The sequence below is a fragment of the Rhipicephalus sanguineus genome, chromosome 4, assembly GCF_013339695.2.
Source record: "Rhipicephalus sanguineus isolate Rsan-2018 chromosome 4, BIME_Rsan_1.4, whole genome shotgun sequence".
In the NCBI taxonomy this organism is placed as follows: domain Eukaryota; kingdom Metazoa; phylum Arthropoda; class Arachnida; order Ixodida; family Ixodidae; genus Rhipicephalus; species Rhipicephalus sanguineus.
In genome coordinates this window covers 105,613,999-105,640,777 of record NC_051179.1, presented here as the reverse complement: position 1 = coordinate 105,640,777, position 26,779 = coordinate 105,613,999, and the positions used below count along the sequence as shown (strand labels likewise).

General features: G+C 47.0%; 1 protein-coding gene across 1 annotated transcript in view; it reads right to left on the bottom strand.

Annotated features, from left to right (window-relative positions):
• LOC119390517 (ras-related protein Rab-34) overlaps positions 1 to 17,094 on the bottom strand; it is a 41,641-nt gene extending 24,547 nt beyond the window's left edge. The window contains exons 1-2 of the mRNA XM_037658132.2: positions 16,791 to 17,094; positions 1,445 to 1,536 (exon numbers count right to left, since the gene is read on the bottom strand). Coding sequence (XP_037514060.1) covers positions 1,445 to 1,536; positions 16,791 to 16,835 — 137 coding nt within the window. The 5' untranslated portion in view covers positions 16,836 to 17,094. The remainder of the gene's footprint in view (positions 1 to 1,444; positions 1,537 to 16,790) is intronic.
• Positions 17,095 to 26,779: the final 9,685 nt, after the last annotated feature.

Here is a 26,779-nt window from a genome sequence, read left to right as displayed (position 1 = left end):
AATAAAGAACGAAAGAAAGAAAAGAGAGAAGAAATGAAGAGAATAGAACGAAAGAAATGAAGAAATAAGAAGAAGAAAGAAAAAAGAAAGACAAGAAAGGAACAGTAAAGAACGAAAGGAAAGGAAGGAAGAAGGAAGAAGAAGAAAGAAAGAAGAGAAAGGAAGAAAGAAGAAAGAAAGAGATTCTTACGTTCCTGCGCCCGGAGCACAACACGATCTCGGGAATCCCGCGCGTCCGGCATTCTATTATTCTTCGACTATTACGACATGGCCCTCTTTTCGTTTTCTTTTTTTCACCCAAGGAACAACACTCGCGCCGCCTTATACACAGTGTGGGCGCTTTGTGATTGTTTACGTCACCTACAGAACATGCACGCGAGATCCTCGGGCCGAGTCAGGTAAACCCCTCTCCTCCTCCACTTGATACGCGTGTAAAGACCTGTTTCTACTTTTCCGCTTTCGTGTGTTTTCCTTGAAACGTTTTGCTGACAGAGCGCGCGGTATTCAGAGACCTGCAGGGCCGGTCATTATAACGTCGCGACGTACGAGGGAAAAGAGAATTCGCCTTGTGACGTTGACCTGCACCGAGCGGCTTTTCCGCACTCTCGCAGTGACGCATCGCACTGCATACGTATGATTCTATTCCTAGCTTTATTGCCGTTTTCGAAACGCCGGACTACTGTTTTTTTTTTGTTTTTCTCGGATGAGCGGCGGCGCGCTCGATCGTGTGCAAACTCAAAAACTCTGCTAGAACTATCAAGCTTTTCATTTTTTTTTTTCGTTTTGTCCCGACTACGTAAGCGCAATATCTTTTTCTTGCTTTTTTTTTTAATGAGTTCACGATGCTCCGTAGCAATGCGCGCGTCACGAGCGCGTTTGTAAGGCCTTCAAAGCAATAGTCCGTTGACTCAAAGGTCAAGTTCGACGTGGCTTTGAAGGCCGCCGAGTCAATAGCCTACCGAGTCAAAAGAAGACGCTAAACTATGTTGAAACCCCGATGGCCTTTGAACAACGGAAGCAGAACCCGCCACGGTGGTCTAGTCTAGTATACATACATACATACATACATACATACATACATACATACATACATACATACATACATACATACATACATACATACATACATACATACATACATACATACATACATACATACATACATACATACATACATACATACATACATAAAGAAACACCGTTGGAATTTCAGCATCCCCCTGCCAATAGTCAATACCTCTACAGGGACAGACTATCACGATTATGTTGGTGTTGCGGGACCGCTGGGCTCTTCAGACATCACTAGTAAATATATGCGTTTTGTGTAAACTTCTGGGCACTTTTAACGAACTAGTGTCGCAAGCGTGTGACATTTCGCGAAGGAATCCGCGCACTGTCTACCGGCGATCTCGCATACACCGCCAGCTGGTGGAGGCCGACTCACTCTGCGCCAACGGAGCTCCGCTTGAGGCACGCATCGCGTATGTCCGGAGGGAAGTCGGTCTCCGGGTACGGTGTGTCCAGGTACGAGTAGGCCTGCAAGACAAGAAAATGTGTACCAGCTGGTATTTCTCGCTTTTCTTTTCCAATAAACGACGCGAATGCGGAACGACCGGCCGTATGTTTGGCCCGCCTATACCACAATGGCAAAAAAATAATAAATAACACAGCCTAGTAACTAAAAATTTACAAAGAAACCAAACGAGCAAAGAAGAAATCACCCGAAAAAAAAAAAAAACATTGCGCATGTCAAGCACTACACCTTCCATCTACAGTCATGGATACATAAAACGGGAAAAACAAATTGGAACTATCTCAAACCGCTAATCGCGTGGTTACCAAAGATGGTCTTGGCTTGACATTAAATGTGAAAGCCGCAATAATTCTGACGTTGCGCGTACTGGTGTAAACAAGAATAGAAGTACGCGTTTGAGTTAAGACTAAGTTGTTCTTATATAATAGGTCCATAAATCTGCATTTTTCATTATAACAGGTACGTATCAGCAGCACAAGAACGCTTACGTACATGCTTGCAAACACAAGGGGTGCAATAGTTTACAACTATACATTGGAAAGCGCTAATACGCATAAGGCAAGGAGAAGCTGGAACCACATGTGTGCACCAGGATCTCATGCTTGGCATATCAATAAAAACAGTACATCTCAGTTAGTTAACTAACTTTAAACTCAGTGAAGATTTAGGATATTTTTTTTTCTATTCAGTACGAGCGATCTAGGTGAGTAAACAACAGAGAAAGAAAATGCAAATTATGATATTTCGTGTATTGCAGGGTAGAAAAGCATGAATCTACAAGTACAATGCGTCAATCTCTCGCAGCACGGTTGGAAAAAAAGGCATGTCGTTGATCGAAGTTACTGGAAGTTTCTCAAAGTCACAAGCACCGCGATGGAGCGCACGCCCAGACGGAATCACACTTGTCTACAGCGCCCAGCCGGCCGCTTCAGCTGCAATTTCCTGCAGAAGTGTGCAGAGACCGACGCCGTAATGATACCTAACAAAGTCAAACTGCATGCCAGGTCCTTGTGCTATAACTCAAACATTAACGGAAGCTTGTAGCTAACGTGAACTAGCAGCTGCGGACAACAATAGCGCCCACAGCCGCGCGCTCCACCGCTCTAGACAAGTGTTATTCCGTCTGTACCTTTATATACAAGCATGCATGCATGCATGTATGCACCTAGCCAAGCTGGTGTTAACGAAAAAGAATAAATAAAAATTTTTCATCTGCGATACTTTGTTGGCATCATCGTTCTATGTACGTTCACTGAAAAGCGACCAAATACCAATGTGCCAGGAAGAACAGCCCACATTTTTCAAATTGAGAAGCCATTCCACTCTGTGAAGGTCGATGACCAGCGAAGCTGCTCAACGCACGACACAGAATTCACAGAATTTCGAACTATAGCCACGCACACACCCTGCACGTAAATTCAAATATCTGTCTAGTAGTAAGTCCCTTTGAAACTTAGCGCATGCTCCTTTAAGGTTCTCCATTTTAGAGGCACGCGTTTTTTCCCCGCGATATGCGTCGTATTGCATGGCTTGCGGTATGTGCTTGGCGTTCCATGTGCTATCTTAATTGGCGTATGCCGCCCGTGTGTTCTCTTCTTCGTGTTTAGTGGACCAGTGGTAAGTGGTGCGGTTTGCCCAATTTCTGTAGCACATACGCTGCTGATGACACACATGAAGAATACGCTGAAGGACGCTGTAGCCGTACACAACTTCGCTATAAGAGAATGCTGCACATACGACATCGGCATAAATATTTATCGAGACTACTTTCGGGAACGGTCACAACAAAGACGGTCAAATCGGCAGATAACGGAAAGCTGAGCTGAGTTTGTCACGAATGTTTCCCGTTAGAAGGAACAGCGCAGAACTTCACAGGTGACAACAAATATGCAAGATATGTGGCGTACTAGTCGCCAATATTTGCTGCGGCTCTCTCATTGGGCTGTAGCGTGATTCTAGAAAGTTCGGAACTTCGTGTATGAGCGTGATTCAGCGCGCTGTGATGCTGGATCCGCTTTCCCTGAAAGACCGCCGAGGGTCACGTTCGATGCCGAAATCTCTTTGTTTGTATGTATATGTGTACATACGTAACTTTGCAAAGGAAACGAGCGCGTATATTAGCGTCAGCGTATAAAATCGCATTTTGGTTAGGTTACACTATCGAGAGCCAAGCGAGGGCGCTCGAGTTGAAGCCAATGAAAAACAACAACGCGAGTGCGTTTACAAGGTTGTTCTAGGTCATCTTCGTAGGGCTGTTATAAGCAGTTGAGTTCTAGAGCTCGTTCGTTTAAACTTGTTCTCCGAATAAAGCGCGTTCGTTTCCCGTTTAGAGGGCCACAGCTGGCTACATACACGAACAGCGCAGCCGCAGCGGCTGCGACGCGTACATGAACTTAGGCCCCCTTGAAGAGCTTCCGCACTCACCTCTTGTATTGGGCAATGTCGTCGCCTACGCTGGGACGGCAACGGCGTCTGCGATTGCGGAAGCCAGGTGGGACAAAATCACTAAGCGCGGAGGGCGGGAAAATGGGCGTGGCTGTGACGTCTTGCGTCCGCTCCACCGTCACTTAATTGAGCTGTGTCGAGCCAGGGGTATGATTCGGGTGCACCTTGGCGCGGCTCATCTCTGACTCCACGTGTGACCCTTGCTACCGCAGTCTGCCACTTTAAAGATCGTCATCTCTCTCTCAATACACCGTTCCATTGCGCAGTCGCCTTGGCCTAGCGTCCTGTTCACCATAGTAAGCCGCACATGCTTCGCTCGCTGCGTAGTTACCCGGCGGGCTATGCACTACGTTCATCTGGATGGCATGAAAATTAGAATTTCCTTCATGTACAGACAACAGTCCGTTGACGTTCTCTAATCACACTTATGTGTGGAAAATTAAATGTGACTAGGTAATTAGTCAATGACACACGTCATCCCGCAAACTGCAAGTTTTTTCGACCGCTGAAATTTTTTCCATCCCTCACAACACGGGTTTCGAAGAGGCGTCTGCTGCAAAACCCAATTACCGCTCTTCCTTCACTTCATTTGACGGTAGCCTCATTTGACGGTAACATTCAGATCGATGACATCTTTCTAGAATACGCAAAAGGTTTTGACAAAGTTCCTCGCTGCCGCTTTTATTGAAGCTTTCGCAAGCGAACTTTCATCCCAACATATGCTTCAATGGATTGAAGAGTTTCTCGCTAATCATTTTCAGTCAGTCTTACTTAATGGTTACGTGTCTAACGCTCTCCCCAGACACGTCAGGACATCCGCAAGGATCTGTCCTCGGTCCTCTTACACTCGTAATATTTATTAACGATTTCCTCGAGCATGTCTCCTGCAGCATTCACATGCTTGCCGACAGCTGTTCCACTTACCGCACAATCAGTAACATTCATGAGCAATTTCATCACCAGACAAATCTTAACAGCGTCCTTGGTTGGTTTAAGAACAGGCTAACGTCCCTCAATCCTACTAAATGCAAACTAGTGTGTTTCCCTCGTCGCCACAGCATACATCGTTTTCATTATGCTATCGTTAACACCCCAAATGAATTAGTACCATCTTACAAATACATTGAAATTGTATTGATAATATGATTTCAGCATGGAACAAAACGCTCTGTTTCCTGCCGTTCCGCCCATGTAAAATTACTCACGTATAAATCATTCATTAGACCAAAACTAGAATATAAATTTGCCACATTGAGCCCACATCAAGCGTATTTAACGAAGGCATTGGAAGTAGCCCTACCCGCCACGGTGGTCTAGTAGCGGTCATGGTGCTCGACTGCTGACCTGAATGCCACGGGATCGAATCTTGGCCGCGGCGGCCGCGTTTCGATGGAGGCGGAATGCTCGACATCTGTGTACCTAGATTTCGGTACACGTTAAGGAACACCGGATGGTCAATATTTCCGGAGCCCTCGACTACAGCGTCTCTTATAATCATATCGTGATTTTGGCGCGTAAAACCCCGACAGTTCTTATATATCAGAGGTATTCGGAAATTGTGCCGCTAGATGCATCCAACCCACCTACTCATACGTCGTCAGCATCTCACCGGTGAAAGCGAAATCCGGACTACAGCCCCTTTCTTTTCATCGCCGCATTGTAAGAATCGTCGTTTATCACCAAATATTTAATTCTTTGCTCAATCAGCCCCCTTACATTGCAGCCGCAGCACGCACATCCAGTTCATGTTATCCGCCCATCATCGCGCACTCCCACTTTTTCTGCTTCGTTATTATTTTTTTTTTCGAGCAGCTACAAACTGGAATAGCCTTCCCCGGAACATCGTAACCATCGCTTCATCATCTATTTTTCGAAACAGACTTCTTGATCACCTTTAATACTTAAATAATATGCACTGCTTATTTCTTGATCTAAATAAGACCCCACCCATTTTGTGATGCGCACAAGAAAAGGGGCCTTTGCTTTAATGAGCTAAAGTGAGCTGAAACGTTTCTGACAGTATTGTAGTTTTTACTCAGCAGTTCTCACTGTAATTCAATTACGTTTTAGTAATAATTTACTCTGAATCAGTTACATTTTTGACGAGAAGTTATAACAGCAACGCAGCGTTGAAATTGGCTGATTTATGCACTAACCGTGCCGGATGCGTTTCAACGGGGGCGGGGGGGGGGGGGGGGCGAAATGCAAAGAAAACCCCTGTACTTAGATTTAGGTGCACGTTAATGAACCCCAGGTGGTTGAAACTACTCCGGAGTGCCCAACTACAGCGTCTCTCATAATCATATCGGGGTTTTTTGGCGCATAAAACCTCCATAATTATGTTTAGTTGCACACTAAAACTACAGTATATGGCAGCGCACACAGGGTGAAAGGACGAACACTAAGCATAATGACAACACAAACGCTGATGTTCAGCGCCTGCATTGTCCTTTCGTTTCGTGTTCGTCCTTTCGCCCGGTGTGCGCTGCCATACGCTGTAACGATCAATCAAGTAGCCCACCAATACATTTTATACACTAAAACGTCAGCATTATCTAAAAAGTGAGTATCTCGAAAGCACCGGTGGGTCTGCATTTCTTCCCTTTACTTAACGAGCCACCACACTCTACGAAAAAAAAAAAAAAAGTCATTTGACTCTTTTTAGAGAGTTCTGACTTGCCACGTATATGACGCTCTTTAAAGAGGCACGTTAACTCTATTTTGGGTCCCACTACTCACCGAAGAGAGTATAATAATTTCCAAAGAGAGTTAACACGTCTCTTTAAAGAGAGTCATATACGTGACAAGCCAGAACTCTGAAAAAGGAGTCAAAGGACTATTTTCTTCTTTTTTTTTGTTTTTGTTAGAGTGCGGATGTTGCCCAGTTACATGCACAGGCGCTGCTGTTGCCGAATAGCGGCGATCATTCTATTCGCCCTGCCAGGAAGCCCTTTCTCTGAAGCAGACCGAGCCCTAGCAACTGTAAAGCGCTGCTCAAGCGGCTACAATTCCGTGCGCGAGGAGTTCGTCTACATCGTAACAGCGTCCTTTCTTCTAGCGCAGACATCGAGAAAACGTTCAGTATCGGTGCTGATGTTTCAAAAAAAGATCTGAAGAAGAGTGGCCAATGAAATTGTTGAAAGCGACTGCAAGTGGTAATAAACTGATTTGGAAGGACTGCGGCGGACGTAGTGATGCGGTCAGGTCAGCTAGTTCATTTGCGGTACTGTATTTGCGCGAAATTGATAAGTATCGGTTGGAGATTTACGTAGGAGTAATTAGTTATTTTTGACTCATTCCTCAATTACTTTTGTGCGGTAACGATTCCTAGCTGTGTTCAAATGCACATTTAAAGGAAGTAATTGTAATCTGCCACTTGTTTATCTGTAACACCTGCAACATTGACTCTATAGGTCATCCTTTACTATTTAATGCAGCAAATGTGCTTCCGTGTTTTCGATTTAACCTTGCAGAACACCACGACGATCCGTGCGGTGATTACGACATAGCGTATCCTGTTCGCTGACTCCGAAGTACTCTCCCAACAGTTACGGACTTCGCTATGAGGCCTGCACCGATCGAGAAGTTTCTGCGAGCCAAGACCGCGATTTCATAACGAGGCACGCCGTCTATAGTGGATCAACTTTCATCTGTATATGGCGCACATAGGATTGGCATTGCAGGCATCGGATCTTTATATCACGCACAAGGTACACCAGCGGTACGCCATCAGGTACACCACCTCCATCATCATCATTGTCTCGCCTTCCGCGGCTGTGATCGAACCCTCGACATCGTGCTCAGCGCGTGTGATGACGTTTACACAGTCATCGCGGTAGGTACGTTTTGAGTGTAACGAATAAAACGCAAATAGGTAGACAACTGAGCGTTCGAATTACGATCGAATGAAGACGACGGCGGATGGCCTACGTCAATCAACACACTAGCCAACATTTGCCATCATTTATCCAACACGAACCATTACTAGCCACCATTCGACAACACCTATGCCTTCCAGATTCACCTGTATTTTTATTCAGAAACCACACCGTTACAGAGTGTGGTTGAAAGCGGCGTATGGAGGCATATTGTTTTTCAATAAACTGTCTCACACTTACAAGAAAAAAAGAAGAAACGAAGAAAACTACGAGAGCAAAGCCTTCTTGCGAGCTTTCGCGTGTAGTCGCTATTCCCAGAAGGCGCGCATATGTGTCATGTGACCGCGCTGAGGTCGGAAAATCAGTCGAAGCACGCCGTCTGCAGTCAGGTGGGTGCACGCGCGCGCATGCGTGTCTGCATAGCGCGGTGGGAGCCGCGAACATGACGCATCGCTTAAAAACAGTGTCGTTGCTCTCACCGACGCCTCGCGCGGATTACACTGATGAGGACAACAGAGGCGTGTAATTCTACGCGCCCAAGTTTGCATTTGTGTAACGATGTCCCGGGCAATGACGCGGTAACATGACCTCCCTTCTCGTCGCTTCCCTCCCCCCCCCCCTTCGCCCCCCTCTAGGAGCACGTGGGAGCTCTCCACGGCCAAAGCATTCCTCGCTTTGCAGACGCCAAACTCCACGCAAAGACATTTTGTTTGGTTTTGTTGCCTTCCACTGATGTTGCATACACACTACGGGGTGATGGGCCCGGAATCGGATGGCATTACACAACAAGATATCAGTGCGCACAGGATAAGTCTCTGTGCATGAATCATTTCTTTAATTAAGCGTTCGTGTGCTGAGTGTCCAAATTAATATATAAATCAATGATGAGGCAAGCCGTAGTGCAGGTTTCCAAAATAAATTTAAACATCTGTATTTTTAACATACACCTGCACATTAAGTACACCACCTTTTTTTTCATTTTTTCTTGCATTTTACCCCAGATTTAATGGGGATGCCGCGGCCGAAAAACTAACCCGTGTCCTCTTCGAGCTCTACAGCGCGTCACCACAGCCGCTATGTCAACACCATATTAACGCTTGCCTAACACCCTATACATTCAGCCTGACTCCGTCCAGTTGCCTACGGCCAATGCACGCGTCCCGAAGAGCACGCAAGCTCCTGCTCCCATGCCAAATGAGCAACTGACGTGATACTACTCCAGACATCGTTGAACCCCGCCACATTGGGAGATTCTGTAATTCATTTTGAGGCGATCAGAGGAGCCACAGCCGAGCTCTGAAGCAGTGAACGCAGAGAATACATCGAATGCTATAATATAGCGGAATGCCACAGTGTCCGAAGTGCTATCTTACAACGGTTAGGAAAAAACACCGATTCGTTTGACATCGCGTGATTGGCCAAAATCGCTGTTTCGCTGACGCAAGCCCTGTTCTGGCCCATCACGCGAGGGCAAGCCAACCGGTTCACTTCTCTAACCGTCATAAGGTGGCGCCCCTGAACGCTGGACGCTCGCGCCTTTCGGTGAGCGGCAAACTTTCTGACAATTTCGCAGCATACGCGTGACACTGAAAACTATTTATTTTCTACCCTCAGCGTGAGTCGTTACGTGGGCGTTGCAGGGCTTTTTCACACAGAAAATGGACTGAATTACAGATTGTTACTGGACTCCGCACGGAAAATGTTGTTGTGTATTATTGGACATTGCCCTAGTGATAATCACTTTGTGATGTCGTCACATACTCTGGTCCTCTTTCATTCATCGATACCCTTTCTCGTTGCTAAGAACGGGATAGCCAACCGGAAATATACTCTATATACAGTTAATCTTCCTCTCTTTCCTCTGCTTTTATCTCCCTCTCTCTCCCTGTCTCTCAACGATTCTTTAAGCGGCACTGCAATCGTATTTCTGCGCGCCGATTCCACAGGGCTTCCGTATACAAAGCGCTGAGGCTCGTTAGTGTTTCGAAGCATAGCAACCGCGGCTATGTATCCACCGTTTCGCATTCCCTTCCCTCGCCTATACTTTAGCGCGAGAAAGCAAAAGACACAAAGGTTAAACGAAACTCGAGGACGAGCCGCGACAACAGAGCGGATGGTGCATCATGGTTCATGTCTCCCCGCCTCCGCTCATGCGCGGGACAATGCGCGGAAGCGCATTTCGGTAATTCCGGACGCTCCCTCAAGCACATCTCGCTCGCTCCGGTGTGGCGTAACGCGAGAGCAAAACTTCCAGCATTGCGCTGCGCCTCCGGATATGGTCGCACGCCGCGTGATGGCTGTCGGGGCGCCACCGTGACTGCCTACATGCGTTTGTGTTTGCGTGTTTGTGCAGGATGGAGAGTGAGTGCATGTGTTTATATGTGCGAGAGAGTGCCTGTTCCGAGCGTGTATGTTTGTTCGAGCAAGTGTTCTTATAGGCTTAGAAGCCCGCCTTGGTAGCTGAGCAGCTGACGAGCAAGGTCGATTCCCCGACAGAACGCCCCTCATTTCGTTGAGGACCCTAATTACATTACGCCCTTGTTCACTGGTTTAAACGCATATACAGCCCCTGGAAGTAAACAGTGTTTATCGCGAGTCCCCCACTACGGCGTATCGCATAATCATACACAGCAAAAGCTCGCTAATTCGATGAAAAATTTCGCTAACTCGGATTTCACGGGACCGAAAAAATTTACGAATTAACCGAAAGTCGAATTATCGAAAGTATCAAGAAAACAAATAATAAATGTGTATTACTTCAATTGCTTTATGAATCCCTAAATCCAGTACTTATTTGCATAAGAGCAGCGTAAAAGCCTCAATTTCGTCATGCGCGACTTCGTTCACAATGCGACCGCGGCTCAAGACCCTCATGTCTTGAGCCAGAACGTGTTCTAAGCCCATCCCTTATTACGTACCGCCATCAACAACGCCACTACGCCCACGTGACGATGACTTTTTAAGCTGGAAAAATGGCCGACAACGGATCGTTCGTCCATCACAATGTAGCAAGCGCATTGCTACATTGTTCGCGTGCGCCGAATAAAATCGAAAACGGAACAAGTTTGCCGCCGAAGCCTTGGTCGCCAACAACGCGATTGTGGTAAGATTATCGAAGTCAACCGCACCCTTCTGAAGGCCCGCGGCCGCTTCAGTTGTTCAAAGGAGCGAAAACGCCGTTTTCGCTCCTTTGCGTCGCACATTTGCGGCGCTTCGTGCTTGGCGCGCTCCGAGGATCGTCCGAATCAACCGGGTTGCGGCCAAATATGGCCGAGTTAACGAGAGTTTTATGCCACTGAATAATACATATGTTTGCCGGGACCAGAAAACACGTCCGAAATATCCGATTTTCCGTTTTAACGGGGGTCGAATTACGAACTTTTACTGTAAGCTAGTTTTGGCGCGTACCATTCATACCACTTCCTAAAATCTGTTGTTGTGAACACGTACGTGTTTGTTCTTTGTTCGTATTCCTGACTACCGCTTAGGAAATATGCGTTCTACGAACGTGCGCCCCTTGTGTAGGCGTCCGTGAACGTATCCGCGGCGTGCGCCTGTGTCTGTGGTATGCGTGTATGTGTTCATGCGGAGTGTATGCGGACACGTATACTGTACCACCGCTGCCTGCTGTACGCTTGAGCACTTGGCGAAAAGAGTCGCGACGGTGCGTGACTCAACAGGTACACTTGTTCCCTGTCGCGGTGCATTGCGTCGGCGCTGGCCAACATTGACGCATTGCGCAGACTGTTACACAGCGAGAGCTTCCTGCGTGGCATCGAATAGCGCACGCCGAAATGCGCAGAACATGACTGAGAACACCTGTTAGGAAACAATATATTAGACTACGGTGGCAACTGCTGGCATCGTCTTCTCTCAACGTTGACAGAGATTTATCTTGTCAGTACATGCGAAGCGTGCAGGAATTTAACTGCAATGTCCTCGCAAGTTAAGCCCCGTTCGCTGGTCCATATAAACTTACCACATTACTTCGTTCACGGCCACAACTGTGTGCATATCGTGTCTAAAGAAATCCAAATAGCGTAACAACTGATATGTTTCCAGGACTAGATTGTGTGAGCCACTATCGTCGACAGTACATGCCGGCCAGCCTTCTGCAGATAGAAGGGTGAAAGTTGGGGTTCTTTGTCCATTAAATTGTCTGACATGCTGAACTGGTGTCTTGTTTTGACATGCTTGCATAAGTGAACGCATCTACATTTATTTATATAGTACAGAATAAGCGGCTGTATGTTCATACTTGTCCACGCGCTGCGTTCAATCCGCGTACGCATTGCTCAGTGGCAGGCTTTAGATTGACAGAACAGCATAACAAAAATATAGAAAGAGTAAAACAGGTCTAATAGAGCCCGATCCACATCTTATAGAAGATCAACTAAATCTTTTTTTTTCCAAAAGAAAATATTTCCAACATTTAAAAATAACTCCAAGTATAGCTTGCGTAGCGTTCCCTAAGTACAGGGAATCACAGAAACTATAGTGACTGAAACCAGACGAGGAATCCCTTTCGCGACAAAGGAAGTGCGGCCCATAACGGGCAATCATAAGACATCAATATTTAAAGCGAAAGCCTTAAATGGTTATGTTGACGCCACATCCCTCCGCATCATGACGTCACAGACCGTCAAATTTTGTGACGTGACTATGGCGTTATGATGATGTAACGGCATGACGTCACATGGTTACGTCACTCACAGGCCGTCTCTGATTGGTCAACGGTAGGCGGCTCACGGAGGAAATACAGAACCACGTTAGGTGCAGATGATCTTTCTTTGTTTTTTTTTGTTTGTTGTTGTTCTTTTTTTGGGGGGGGGGGGGGGGTAGTAGGGAGGATCAGTAGAATCGACTTGGAAGAAAAAGGAGGCGGCATTTGCCTTCGGCTTGTATCAGCGAATGCATAAGGGAGTGGGTGAATTTTCGTTTTCGTCCCATGCCGAAGGTGTTCATTTCAATACACTCTCGGCGCATAGCCCATCCTCGTTGTTGCGTAAAATAAGTAACTTCTGCAGTTTTACGGGATAAAAATACGATGTTATTATGAGCACGCACGAAAAGCATCCCTCAGAAATTTCACAACTTGAAGGAACATCCCCCTTGCAAATTCTCGAAAGTTTACACATAATGCGACTCATACCGAACAGCGTTCGCACGATTAGAATTCCTTATTTAGGCGCAATGAAGGCTACAAAGGCTGCATTGCGTGCCAACAGCGTTTAAAAGCGAATGAAGAATTGAAACAAACAAAAAAAAAAGAAAGCGGAGAGTGGAAAGGGTTAAAAGACGCGAGCGTCCCACGCGGCTTTAAATATAGCCTCTCTGGTGATGCCATTTTTTGCACGTGCACACTCCGTGAGGCGGTGAGCCGTTGCACTCCAGCCGTGTGGAGTGACGTATGGAGATTAGCAGTAGCGAGTTACCGCTACCACAGCAGCGCGGACACAAATGGAAGCACTTCTTTTTCGCCGCATTGTAACACTATCTAGGCTTTTTTTTTTTTTAGAGAGAATAAAGCATTGTTTTAAATAGCCTGTGACAGCATAACTGCAGCCTTTGAGCTCTATTACTCAAGGTGGCTGACATTATTTGAACAAAAATTATAAATGCGTAGTCAGCTCATTAACCATAGTTGTTAGTGAAACTTTAAATTAATTACTTTAAGGTGCGTATTCCAATCTACGAACTGCACCCGCAGTGGTGGTCTAGTGGTTATGGCACTCGACTGCGGACCCGAAGGTCGCGGGATCGAATAATGGCCGCGGCGGCCGCTTTTCGACCGAGGCGAAATACTATAGAGGACCGTGTTCTTGGATTAAGGAGCATGTTGAAAAATACCCGGTGGTCAAAATTGCCGGAACCCTCCACTAATCATAGCGGCGTTTTCGGGCGTAACGCTCCGACTGTTACTTCTATACGAACTGCAATCGGTGAGTTTCCAAGGCATGAACGTGGAATAAAATCTGAGCCTACCACGGATTTCATAATCTGCGCCACAAATTTGCAGTTAAATGCAACTCTGTGTCAGTTAATGAGCATTTTTTTCGCTTTTTTTTTAGTGAGCTCGTTTTGTGCATTCAAGCATAAGAGTAAGTGGACAGCCGATGCATTTTGTTGCCCACATTGGGTAGTACCACTTCTATGCAGGCGTCATTTAAGAAATAAAATTTGATCGAAGTGTACACGCCTTGCGAATGCAGAAGAGATTTTTTGTAAATCATGTAGGCGAAAATGTTTGAGGCCTGTGTACCTAGATTTAGGTGCGCGTTAAAAACCCCATATAGACGAAATTTCCGGAGCTCTCCATTACGGCGTCCCTCATAATCATATACCGGTTTTGGGACATGAAACCCCAGATATTATTATTATACATTGTAAATTGCAATTTGCGCCGCGAGAGCACACTGAAAAACTTAGGTGTTCGCGTTTTTTTTTTAATTAGCCGATTACGTCTCTTGATTTCCACCGTAAGCAATTCCCGTTGGTTGCAATAACTGAGCTCAACAAATACAACGATGCTATCTGTCACAGACGATTTCTAAAAATTATGCGTTGCCCACGACGTGTTGCATTTTGTACGTTTCAGAAAGTGTAACAAGAGAGCTCACTAGTACTCAATTTTTTTTACCTGTTATGACCATACTAAGAAAACAGTTATAATATAAGCCCCAGAAACCATAAAGGTAGGAATGTGTTATTGAGGACCACAGGGGGGCGCTCGCTAACACTCGCTGAGATTATATTGCAAACATCCGCGGTCACACAGGGTAGTTAAAAGAACAGCGCCGACGCGATTATTTGCTACAGTAGAGTAGCAAACCGTACGCTTGAACCATCGACGATAATTCAACTCTCACCTGCGTCAATTTGTCATTTCGTCCGCTCTCACTTTTCCTCGTACTTCTTGCGTCCAGCAAAACAATTCATCTTCCCTACGCTTCCCCCAGCTTCATCGTCTTTCACTTTACTGTTTCAAAAAAGGGGCCCCTATTCACAAAACGTTGTTGCGCTACTAAAGTTCGCAAAAGCAAGAACTGTCCACTGGCGGCAGTGAGGCCTATATTACCGAATGCTATCGACCAACGTGAAGTTCTTCTGCGCAAAAAAATTACACCATCTCCCGCTAAAGGGGACCATGAGGCGATGCGAAGCAGCGTTTCGGCATGTCGATCCCGCGTTTGGAGAGGTGGAGGTGGCGGTGGAGAGGTGGAGGGGGAGCGGAGAGGAGAGGAGGTGTGAGGAGAGGGTTCGCGCATGCGTACTAAGGGTGGTCACGCCGCACACTACTACCACCACCAGCGGATGGAACTCCGCCATAAGATGCTTCGCATCTAAAACTTTTGGGAATTTGGCCCCAGGTGTTAGCTGGCATGTAGCAGACGTCGACAATTTTTGTGATAAAAGCCGTCAGTTGCCCGTTCAAGCGAGGCGCCTGTCATTAAATTTCGTGAATAAAAAAACAATACCACGCACTAACAACCTTGTGAAAACAGCGGGCAGTGAAGCCAAAGAGAAAAGGTCAATAATTAACTCCTTCGACCACCTGTATGAAGAATTAATTATATAAGAAGGTGTAACTTACAATGAACATCGTTCATACAAAAAATAAAAATAAAGAATGAAAGAGCGAGAAAATGCCACGTGCCTTCAATGGGAGCCGAATCAACGACCTGATGTGTGGAGGCTTTGTCAAAAGTGTGCTTAGATGCCGTTATAGTGGCCAAATTTTTATGTTTCTTCATTTCAATTTCATTTCACTTATTCTTTGATGTGAACGGGAGGTATGTAGTAAATATAATTTCTTCTGGAATTCATCGGGACGGTAATTAAAAAGCAGATCAATTTCCGGCATGTTCCATAGTTCCACTGACACAGATTCCTTCGCGTGTTTGCTAAAAAATACTGAGCCCTCAGTTCCCTTCATTCTGCCCCGAACAATGCGTATCGTCCGAATGAAACTCATATTGCGTTATATATGCTTATATGCGTTATATTGCGTTATATATACTGAAACGTCGTCTCGAAAAATAAAAGTTCACAGTCTTTTTTTGTTTCTTTTAAACACTATTTAGCAAAGATTGACAAAATGCAGCTTCCAGACTATGATCACGCAGAAGGTCCGCCCAAGTTGGGCGAGTGGCTAGCCCTCATTTTACTGACATTAGTTTTTTTTTTTTTTTTGAGAGGGAGAGAGCCTGAACTGTCGGACTCATGGCTGTTAACGTCGCATGTTCGGGACGCAAGGAATAGACGCTCAGACCGACAAACGCTCGCTGAATCTGCCAAGATGGCCCCGCCATGGCTGCACTTACTAACTCTTGCGTTCACTTGCACAGCGGTACACACGTGGTATTTTCCAATTAACTCTTTGTTTGGCAGTTAGCATTTCTCACCTTAATGTGAATGGCTGTCATTCGTAATGCTTTTCTAAGCAACTCGTGATTTCGGTACAATAGTTCTTATTTCATTTTTTTATATCTCGATGAATCGATCAACCAAACACCGTTTTCTGCATTAGGAAAACATTTTACAAATACACTTTACAAATACAAAAGGAGGTTCTCTAAAACTCCTATTTGGGAGGGTGTAAAGGGAAGTGATTGAACCAAGCAGCGAGGCCTCAAACATATTGCAATAATACATTTAAAAAATAGAAGACAGTAATACACGCGTGGTAAAACGCACGTGATAATTTACCGCGAAGGTCATGGCGCGACAAAGAAGGACACGGGTACACGGAGCCTACAAATCACTGTCTTTTTTTTGCGCCTTAGAATTCTCCATTGTCTATATGCAACGCCAACAAACTCTAGCACCAGTACTCAGTATACAAAAAAAAATATATAGCGACGTGAACTTCCTCCTGAATCACTGCGAATGCGTTCCACGACGTACGATAATGCATTTTTTTTCTCTCTCACCTGTGGGAAGTGTTCGATCCCGCTGCCCTCGCTGTCAATCCTCATCGGAGCAACTTGGTCTGCCCACTAGGCCACACGCGACACACGCAAGGTCACACGTCGAGACGGTCAGGCTTTCCTTTTCTGTTTATTTCACGACGCAGCCACGCTGGATCAATCCACGACACCTCCAACCCACGGAAGCAAAACACGCACTGGAGTCGCGCTCATTTGTCTGCCGCACTTTTAAAAGGAAGGGGGGTTTTCCGCACCTGACCAAGGGGGCACGCCGGGTGATAAAGAGAGTGAGTTTGAAGGGGAAAGGGTGAAAGAGAGAGAGGGCGGACGCACGTAACAGTTGCTCCTCCTTCCTTCCTTGCTCAGCTGTTGCGTGCTGCTCGTTTAGTGTTGACCTCCGAAGTGGTTCGCAGAAGCGCTCGGAGTCGAGCGGCGGCAGTCCGGTTGACTTTGTCCGGAGAGCGCAGGTTTTCTCTTCGGATGCGCGGCGAAAACGCGAGTAGTGGGTGAGCGCGCGGTTCGGCTGGTGCGCGAATTGTTCTACCTACCTTCCCACCTGCTGGGAAGTCATTTAAACCGATTCCAGAGCAGTGGCAGCGGATTCGTGACGCATAGGGCCGGGGGCCTGCCCGCGGCGTCGGGCGTTCCCTTTCCCTCGTCACGGTTCAAGCACCGCCGAATAATAACGCCTGCTTGGCTGGGGTGCCCGACGAACAACGCCGCCAGTGATGCGGTTCGCCTGCCTTTGCCGGCGTTGGTGGTGCTGACGCCCGTCGACGCAGGAGCGAGCGCCGGGCGGCACGCGAAGCTAAACAGCGCAACAAAAGGTTTAATTTTGGCCAGGAGGGTCCCCCCTCAAGAACATCCGGTCCGGACCGTGCGGCATGCGCCCCGCCGGGCTTGGCACGGCGTACGCCTTGAGCGACGTCAGAAAGAGAGCAGACGATGCCCTCGCTTTCGTTGTGGCCCCGGCGACTGCGGCTCGTTCCGTCTTTTCTTCGCCCCTTCAAAAAGCTTCGCCCCGTTTTGTTCGTCCGTTATTATTCTTCGTTGTCGCGAGGCTCTGGGACGCATCAGAGGCGACGTATTGAAAGGGGGCAGGTCCGAGCGAGAACCTCTTGAATGCCGGCTCGTTCGCGCGCGGCGCGCCGAACACAACGGGAGCGCTTATTTTCGGGACCTCCGCTGCGCGTGGGACGACTGGGAGTTGCGGGCCCAATGCGAAACCGCGGCCGGCGCGCCCGGCGCGCTTGGCGCGCGAAGCGCCGAAGCAGACGACCGAATGCCGCACTTGGCTTCACATTTAGGCTGACGCGGCTAACCACTTTTACGAAATGTCACGTCGCAGTTTAAGCTATGTTTAGATGCTTCGGGTCGTAACAGAGCATGTGTGGCCACAATCCACCTAAAACAAGTTGGTCAATTAACCTAAATCATTCTCGCAAATCTTGACACACTGACACAAGATCATTAGAGGTCACGGGCATACGCAAGCTTTATTGAGTTTACCAGAAATTAGGTGACCTAAGGATGAAACTTGCACAACTTATTGCTGAGAACGATTTATTTCTGTAGCAACATCACAAGTTCACTGTATGTCTATTCTTTCGTGTTATTGTGCAACGTGGTTGTACTTCTAGTTTATGATTAATATTCTCGGGTTCTTGCCAGAGGAGTTCCTCGACTGGACTGCCTGAACATCTATGCAATCTGCTGCGCACGTGGTCGGTCGTTTGGTTCGTCACGTCACAACCTTTGCGCTTCTACACTGCCCGTAAGTATTTTTGGCACGTCGCTCGAAGGCCCTGCCTCCCCCAAGAACTACGGCGGTCTGGACAGCGTGTTTCGACCGGGAGTTTCGACGTCATAGCGCTCGTACGAAGAGATTGCGAGAGGTGGTGTACACGTTCGTGTTCCTCCGACTGCGTCGTTCAATCGATTCAGACGTCCCTGGAAACCAAGGTCGATACAGTGACTCACAGCTTCCCGACGCTAGCGCGCACAGGCATGCATAAAAAAAAGGAACCATACACTGTGTATACCGCTACTGCAGCGTGTTGTGTGGGGCGCTATGGGCCACCGGTTGTTGCGAGTTGCGCCACGCGGTGGCGCGCTCGAGCGCTTCGGTGGGCGCGCGCGCACGTGCCGCAAATAACGTGCTCAAGGTTCCCTTTTTTTCCGGGCCCTTGTAGCTGGGTCAGCGTACACACAACCCTGTTGTCCGGTTTTCAGCAAAACGGCTGGCTTCGTTTTTTCTTCGCGGAAAACAAAAGGACCACGGAAAGGAGGAACTGAAATTATGAAGCACAGATAAGAATCCTTCGCGCGGCTACGCGTAGTTGTGAAGGCCTCGGTGTTATTAACACGAGTGCATACGCTGCGGTGAGTATCTCCTATGCGGGCGTGCTCGAGATGCAGTCTTGCAAAAGTGTGAGATGGAGGTACGCGACGCTATTATGGCCCTCGCATCACGGCTGAGGCTGTTGGGACGGTTGTTTAGAAGATTGTGACTGTTCATTATAAACTTTCCTGCTCTTTCGAATGCACTGATACACCAAATAAATGCTTGCCGACAGCGTTCAACCGCTTTAGAGCTATGCAACCAGATCGTGCAGAAAGGCGTTTTCTAAGCCAGGCTTCAATATTCTCACCACACACGCTTCCTTGCTAGAGAGCGCACGAATATTTCATCTCACGGGCGTTTGTGCCGACATTAGGCCACCATCGCACTGGCGAGAACGTGGATGGAATAAGCGGCCTCTACATGTGCTATGAACGCTATTGCTTTGAAATTGTGAAGCTGGGTTGTCCGAACTTGCTGCGAAGTGACAGCAGCATCATTAACTTATGCGACATGTCTATAATTAAAAGCGAACGCTCTACGTTCGGGCTGTGCTCATAAATGTACTCAACGTTCGGTGTTTAGGTATATCGATAGGTGCCTTTCTACCCGCTAGCTTGCGTTTGGGCAGGGCGGGTTCGCCGCGGGTTACGAAACAAAAACATTTGTGCGCACTCGCCGTTTCTTCCCAGAATAACCTTGGAGTTTGTTTTAAAGATACGCAAGAAAGGCAAGTGCGAATTCCCCTTGTTTACGGTTCGGGTCACGAAAGCGTGCACACGAAGAATCAACGTATATAACGCAGCGTTGGCCGTTATTTGCTTCTTTGCACCACTCTCCTAGGTCGCTGAACCTTTAATGGGCATCGCCAACTGCAGCTACCACGTACACGTTGGTGCAAACATTGCTTGCTATATTCGGTTACTCCACGGAGGTTAAAAAGAAAGGTTGAGTGGGAGCTCTCACTTCAGAATGCGGGGGAAAAAGGCAATTTGAAAAACATGACGCCTCGCTGGCGTTAACTTGCAGAGATTTCGGCGCGCAATTTTAAATCAGGAAAGTTTTACATTCATTCATAATAATGAATTTATGATGGTGAAATCAACTGCAGCAGAGTTTTCAAAGTATAATCTACCAGTCCAACTTACTTATTGTTTTCCTTTAGTGTCCCTTTTAGGAGTGCCTGTGGCAGCTTCCATTTGGGTTTTATTATGAGGGACTCTTAGGGCTCGCCAACAGCAGACTACATCTACTCTAAATCATCTCTGTCTTTTTTTTTTCTAAACACACGTTCTCATACAGGCAGTGGGGGCAAAATTCGGAGGCGATGATAATTATGCACTACACGGATAATACGCTACGCAGATAACAAAAAATTCGGCAGATCCCACGCCTTGTGCGAATCGGTTTCATGCGAAGCAGTCAGCGAGTAGTTCAATGCTGCATTTTTTTATTAGAGCCAAGCGTTAAGGTGAGGATCGACGTCTTTTTGAAGTGTAGTAATTGTGTGAGTGAGTGAGTGAAGAAACTTTATTTCCCTTTTTAAGAAAGGGGAGGAGCCGGAGGGGAGAGAGGGAGGTCTGTGATCCAGTCCCAGTAAGCGTCCGTCACCACTTCGTGTGGCATAACGTCAGACTACCAGTCGTGGTAGGCCTCCGCTATCTCCTCAGCCCACCTCAGGACTCTGTCCTGGAGAGTGGGATCGAAGCTGCGCAGGGCAGTCTCCCACAGCTCCTCACTACTAATTAATGGCTTGAGAGTGCGGGCGGGAGATTTCATGGGACACTGCCACATGATATGCGAGAGATCTGCTATCTGGACAGGGCAGAAGCGACATTTGGGTGAGTGGTATGTGGCAGGAAAAAATAAGTGCAGAGTTCGCGGTGTAAGAAATGTGCGAGTTTGTAGTTGCCGCCACAATATTTCTCTCTGGCGCGTGCTAGGCAGGGAAAGAGGTGGATATGTTAAGCGTTGGTGTCTGTAGTGTGTGCAAATTTCGTGAAATGTGATCAGCGAGTCTTTATGGGTGTCTTGTGAGGAGTTATTGGGCCCTAGAGGTTGGCGCACATTTGCGGCCACTCGGTCTGTGAATCATCGAGCAGCTGCATGAGCCATTTCGTTTCCTCGGAGTCCTTGATGTGCTGGAGTCCAGACTAGGGCGATGTTGTTTTGTGGTGGGTGAGCGACGAGTAAAGAATGTGCGGTATTGGTAATATAACCACTACTGAAGTTCCGGATAGCTGTCTTAGAGTCGCTAATTATGACATCGCAATCAGGTAGCCCCGATGCGAGTGCGATGGCGGCTTCTTCCGCGTCGCCTGCCGAGGTGGTCTTGATTGACGCTGAACGAACAATGTTGCCCTGGTTGTCCACGACCGCTAGGACATAGCGGTGTTTAGTGGTGTAGGCGGCGGCGTCCACATAGTATACTCCTTCTGCTTGGCCGTAACTGCGTTCTAGCTTCTTGGCTCGAAGTTTCCGGCGTTCGATATGAAATTCGGGGTGCATGTTTCTCGGTAGTGGTGGGATGTTGTACTGATCGTGTATGTTCGGAGGAATTTGATGTCATTTGTTCTCGTTGAATGGCGGAGCGTAGTGGAGCTGTCTGAGGATGTCACGGCCAGCTTCAGTGGTGGTAAGTCTGTGATATTGGGATGATAAATGAGCCTCAGTTAATTCTTCAAGGGTATTGATTGTGCCTGTGGCCATAATTCTTTGTGTGGACGCTCTAATTGGAACAGCAAGAGCGACTTTGTATATCTTGCGGATCAAACAGTTTACAGTTTCCTCTTCCTTCCTAGAGAGCGACAGATATGGTAGCGTAAAGGTGTTTTTGCTTAAGACAAAAGCCTGGATGAGCTGAATGAGCTCCTTCTCTCGAAGCCCTCCGTGTTTGTTGGAGATTCGCCCTATGAGGCGGAGCGTATTATCCACTGTTGTTTGTAGTGTTTCTAGGGTATGGTGATTTGCTCGGTTGCGTTGAAGGTACAGCCCTAGGACCCTAATTATATCTACCTGGGGTATAGGGTGCCCTTCAACTGTGAGTTGAACATTCGGGGGCGACGTCTTGAAGCGTCTAGTAGGAGGTAGAAGGAGAAGCTCTGATTTCGTAGGGGAGCACCTGAGATTCAACTCGTGGCCTACTTGCTCGATCTCGTGAATTGCCGTTTGCAATGTGCCTTGAATGTGCCCATCAGACCCACCAGTCATCCACAGCGTAATATCATCCGCGTACAATGCAAATCTGAGGTCCGGGATCTTCTTTAATGTAAGAACTAAAGGGCGCATAGCCAAATTAAAGAGGATAGGGGACAGCACTGCACCCTGGGGTGTACCAGTGCTTCCTAAGCTTATTTGGGCAGACTGTTCGCTGCCTAACTGGAGCTTCGCAGTGCGATTCGTGAGGACGCTGTGTATATAGCGGTAGATTTTCTCTCCACAGTTTATACTGTTAAGTTCGCGCAGAATGGCTAAGTGGGACACATTGTTGAAAGCTCCCTTGAGGTCTAGGCCGAGCAATGCTTGTGTGTCACGTGCGTCGCTCGGGTCAATAATATCTTGTTTGATTCTTAGCATGACATCCTGACACGAAAGAAAATTGCGAAAGCCAGTCATCTCCGAAGGAAAGAAGTGATTATTTTCGATGTATTTGGTGAGGCGTAAGTGGATGACGGGCTCCATGATCTTCCCTATGCATGAAGTGAGCGAAATCGGACGGAAGTTATCAATATGAATAGGTTTATTTGGCTTGGGAATGAAGATTACCTTGGCTACTTTCCATTGTTGGGGTATCTCGCCCTTCTCGAGACAGTGGTTGTAATATTCAGTGAGTTTGCTAATGGACTGGTCATCGAGATTGCGAAGCGTCTTGTTCGTTACCGAGTCTGGACCGGGCGCTGTGGTAGTTCGCACTTTGTTGAGGGCATGTCGAACCTCCGCTTCTGTGATGGGCCTGCCAAGTTCTTCGTTTGGTGCACCAACATAATCGGGCATGGGGATTTGCGTAGGAAGGGGCATGTGTTTGGAGGCCAGGTTGCTGAACATGCTCGAGAGGTCCGCTGCGTGGTCATGTAGTAGCTTATTGATGTGGTTGTTGCTATGGGTCCTAGATGTAGTGGGGTCGAGTAGATGCCGAAGCAATTGCCAGGTTTTCTTAGTGCTAAGATGACCATGTGTCCCCTGACATACCTGCGTCCATTGCTGTGCCGCCAATTTGGTAGCGTATTGCTGGATATGACAGTCCAATTTAGCGATTCTGATTCTGAGTTTGTGGCACATCGGAGACTTACCAGGCACGTTGACAACAATAGCGTTTAAATGGTAACTGATGGTATGGCGTAATGTCAGCACTCACGTTAAAGCACATACGTCAGTATTATCAAAAGGAAGTGCACTTTACGGTGCGATGATGTGAATATCATACGTAATTTTCGTTAGCGTATTTCTCGGTGGTCTAACAGCGCTTGAATATGCCCTCTGAACCATAGTAATACAATTTCGGCAGATCCCACGCATTGTGGGAATCGATTTCATGCGAAGCAGTCAGCAAGCACTTCTAAGCTGTATTTTATGGCTTTGAAACAAGCGCTACGAGGTGGATTCACGTGTTTTTGTAAGTGTAGCAGTTGTGTGCACACTGTGTGCTTACTAGGCACGTCAACAACACTGGCTTTTAAAGGTTAAGTTATGGTGCGACGTAACAACAGCCCTCACGTTAGAGTACATACGTCCGTATTATCGAAACTAAGTGCACTTTGTGGTGCAATCATTCGAGTATCGTATGTAACTTTCGTTACTCTATTGCTCCGGGGACGAGCAATGCTTCATTATACCTTGCTGAATCATAGGAATACAAATGTAATGTATATTACACTGCTATAACAGCGGATCCAACACTGGAACCACAGGCGTTAATCTGATATGACGCCTGTATCGTAGGAGTACATATGAAGTGTTTATTGCGTTGGTAGACGAAGTACGAAATTAGTGCTAAACACGGGACGAGAAGAGGACACAAACACGGCGCTCTTGTAAAATTAGATGCGTTCTTATAAAATTAGATAGACAACTCCACAACCACAATTGACATTGCACCAACATTACGCCTGAATAGGCTGTTTTTCCAAGCCAGTTTATAGACCTGGTGTGACTCTGTGGTAGAATACGTTATTGCCACGCAGAATGCTTAGGGTCGATTCCTGCTGGGATCGTAATTTTTATTCTTTCTATTCGTCGGGTCAGAGCTGCCGATCTCGCTTTTTACGACGAGAAGAGGACACAAACACGGCGCTCTTGTAAAATTAGATGCGTTCTTATAAAATTAGATAGACAACTCCACAACCACAATTGACATTGCACCAACATTACGCCTGAATAGGCTGTTTTTCCAAGCCAGTTTATAGACCTGGTGTGACTCTGTGGTAGAACATGTTATTGCCACGCAGAATGCTTAGGGTCGATTCCTGCTGGGATCGTAATTTTTATTCTTTCTATTCGTCGGGTCAGAGCTGCCGATCTCGCTTTTTCTTAACTCTCTCGTATTTAAATTACCAATGTGAGTTATCGCCGTTCTTCGGTAGATATAAACTGTCAATCACCTGCGTCACATACCCGTACGTCGCTGCCCGTGAAAAACCGGTATCTGCCACAAGTGTCTGGAGGAAAAGGTTTGACGACATACGCGAGGTACACTCATGTGTACCTACGTACACATGAGTGTACGTAGGTACACATGAGTGTACCCATACCTACGTCTGGGTACACTCATGATCGCCTCCTTAACAATTGGTGTAGACCAAAATTGGCATGGGAGGGTAAGAGGATTTGACAAATATGACTGTCGGGTCATGACATGAATAACGTGAAAATCTTGTCACGTACGTCGTTAAACCCTTTCCTCCAGACACGCATGGCGCATACCCATTTACCACGGGCCGCGGTGTACGGGTATGCGCCACAGATGACTGGCAGTTTTATGTACCCAGGATCGCCGAGAACATATATCGGCAATTAAAATGCGACAGCGTTAAGAAAAACCGACATCTGCAGTATTGGCCCGACGAAAGGAAAGAATAAAAATTAGGATCCTAGCAGGAATCGACCCTAAGCATTCAGCGTGGCAATAAGGTATTCTACCACAGAGCCACGCCAGGTCTATAAACTGGTTTGGAAAAACAGCATATGCAGGCGTAAGGTCGGTGCAACGTCAATTGTGGTTGTGGTGCTGGATATGGAATTTTCCAAGAAAGCAATAAACACTCCATATGCACTCCTAAGATACATGCGTCATATCAGATTAACGTCTGTGGTTCCAGTGTTGGATCCGCTGTTATAGCAGTCTAATAAACATTATATTTGTATTCCTATGATTCAGCAAGTTATATTGAAGCATTGCTCGACCCCGAAGGAATACATAAACGAAAGTTATGTGTGATATTCGGATGATTGCACCATAAAGTGCCCTTAGTTTCGATAATACTGACGTATATACTCTAACGGGAAAGATGTCGTTTCGTCGCACCATAACTTGACCGTTAAAAGCCAGTGTTGTCGACTTGCCAGGTAAGCCCACGATGTGCGCACAGCTACTACATTTACAAAAACACGTCGATGCACCTCGTAACGCTTGACGCAAAGCCATAAAATACAGCATAGAAGCACTCGCTGATTGCTTCGCATGAAACCGATTCCCAAAACGCGTGGGATGTCCCGAACTTTATTATTTCCATTCGTCGGGTCAACGCTGCCGATGTCGGTTTTTCTTAACGCTCTCTAATTTAAATTGCCAATGTCTGTTGCCGCCGTTCCTGGGTAGATATAAACTGTCAATCACCTGCGGCGCGTAGCCGTACACCGCGGCCCGTGGTAAACGGGTATGTTCCACACGTGTCTGGAGGAAAAGGTTTGACGACGTACGCGACAGGATTTTCACGTTATTCATGTCATGACCCGACAGTTATTTTCGTCAAATTCTCTTACCCTCCCATGCCAATTTTGGTCTACACCAAATCGAGGAGGCGATCATGAGAGCGCCCAGACCTAGGCGGCTAGATAAATAGATAGATACGTAGATAGAAACGCTCAAAGTGGCAAAGGTTCACTAAGACAGGCAAGAGAGACGATACAGGCGCCCGTATCGTCTGTCCTGCCTGTGTCCCTGCGTGTTTCTTGCGCTATTCCACAATGCATTCGTACCAACTAGCTCGGTTTTCCTTACGACTGCAATTTCTTTCTATCGCATTACGCAGTGCTCCTTCCTAACTCTCCTTTCCCCGTGCCAGAAAGTGGACCTCCAGCCACGTGCCCAGCAGTGCGACCCTTCAGTTGCTACATGCAACAACGACGGTCGTGCATTCGTATTCGGGCAACGATGCAATGTGGCAAAGTGAAAAGACGAGTCACTTCGATAAAAGGGCAGATTGCCGCATCATAAGCGGCTGATCGCCAATAAGCCCAAAATCGACAGAGCATTAATTATTCGAAAACAGCGCATACAAATATACGCATGTTGGTCGCGCACCTTCGATGGCCGCATCTGTGTGCGCCCGCATTTCTGTACACTCGCCGGCGCCCGGTTTTCCGTGATCTACGCCGCCGCCGCCACCGAAATCTGTAACTCATAACAGCTTAGCTTAAAAGTAATGCACATCGC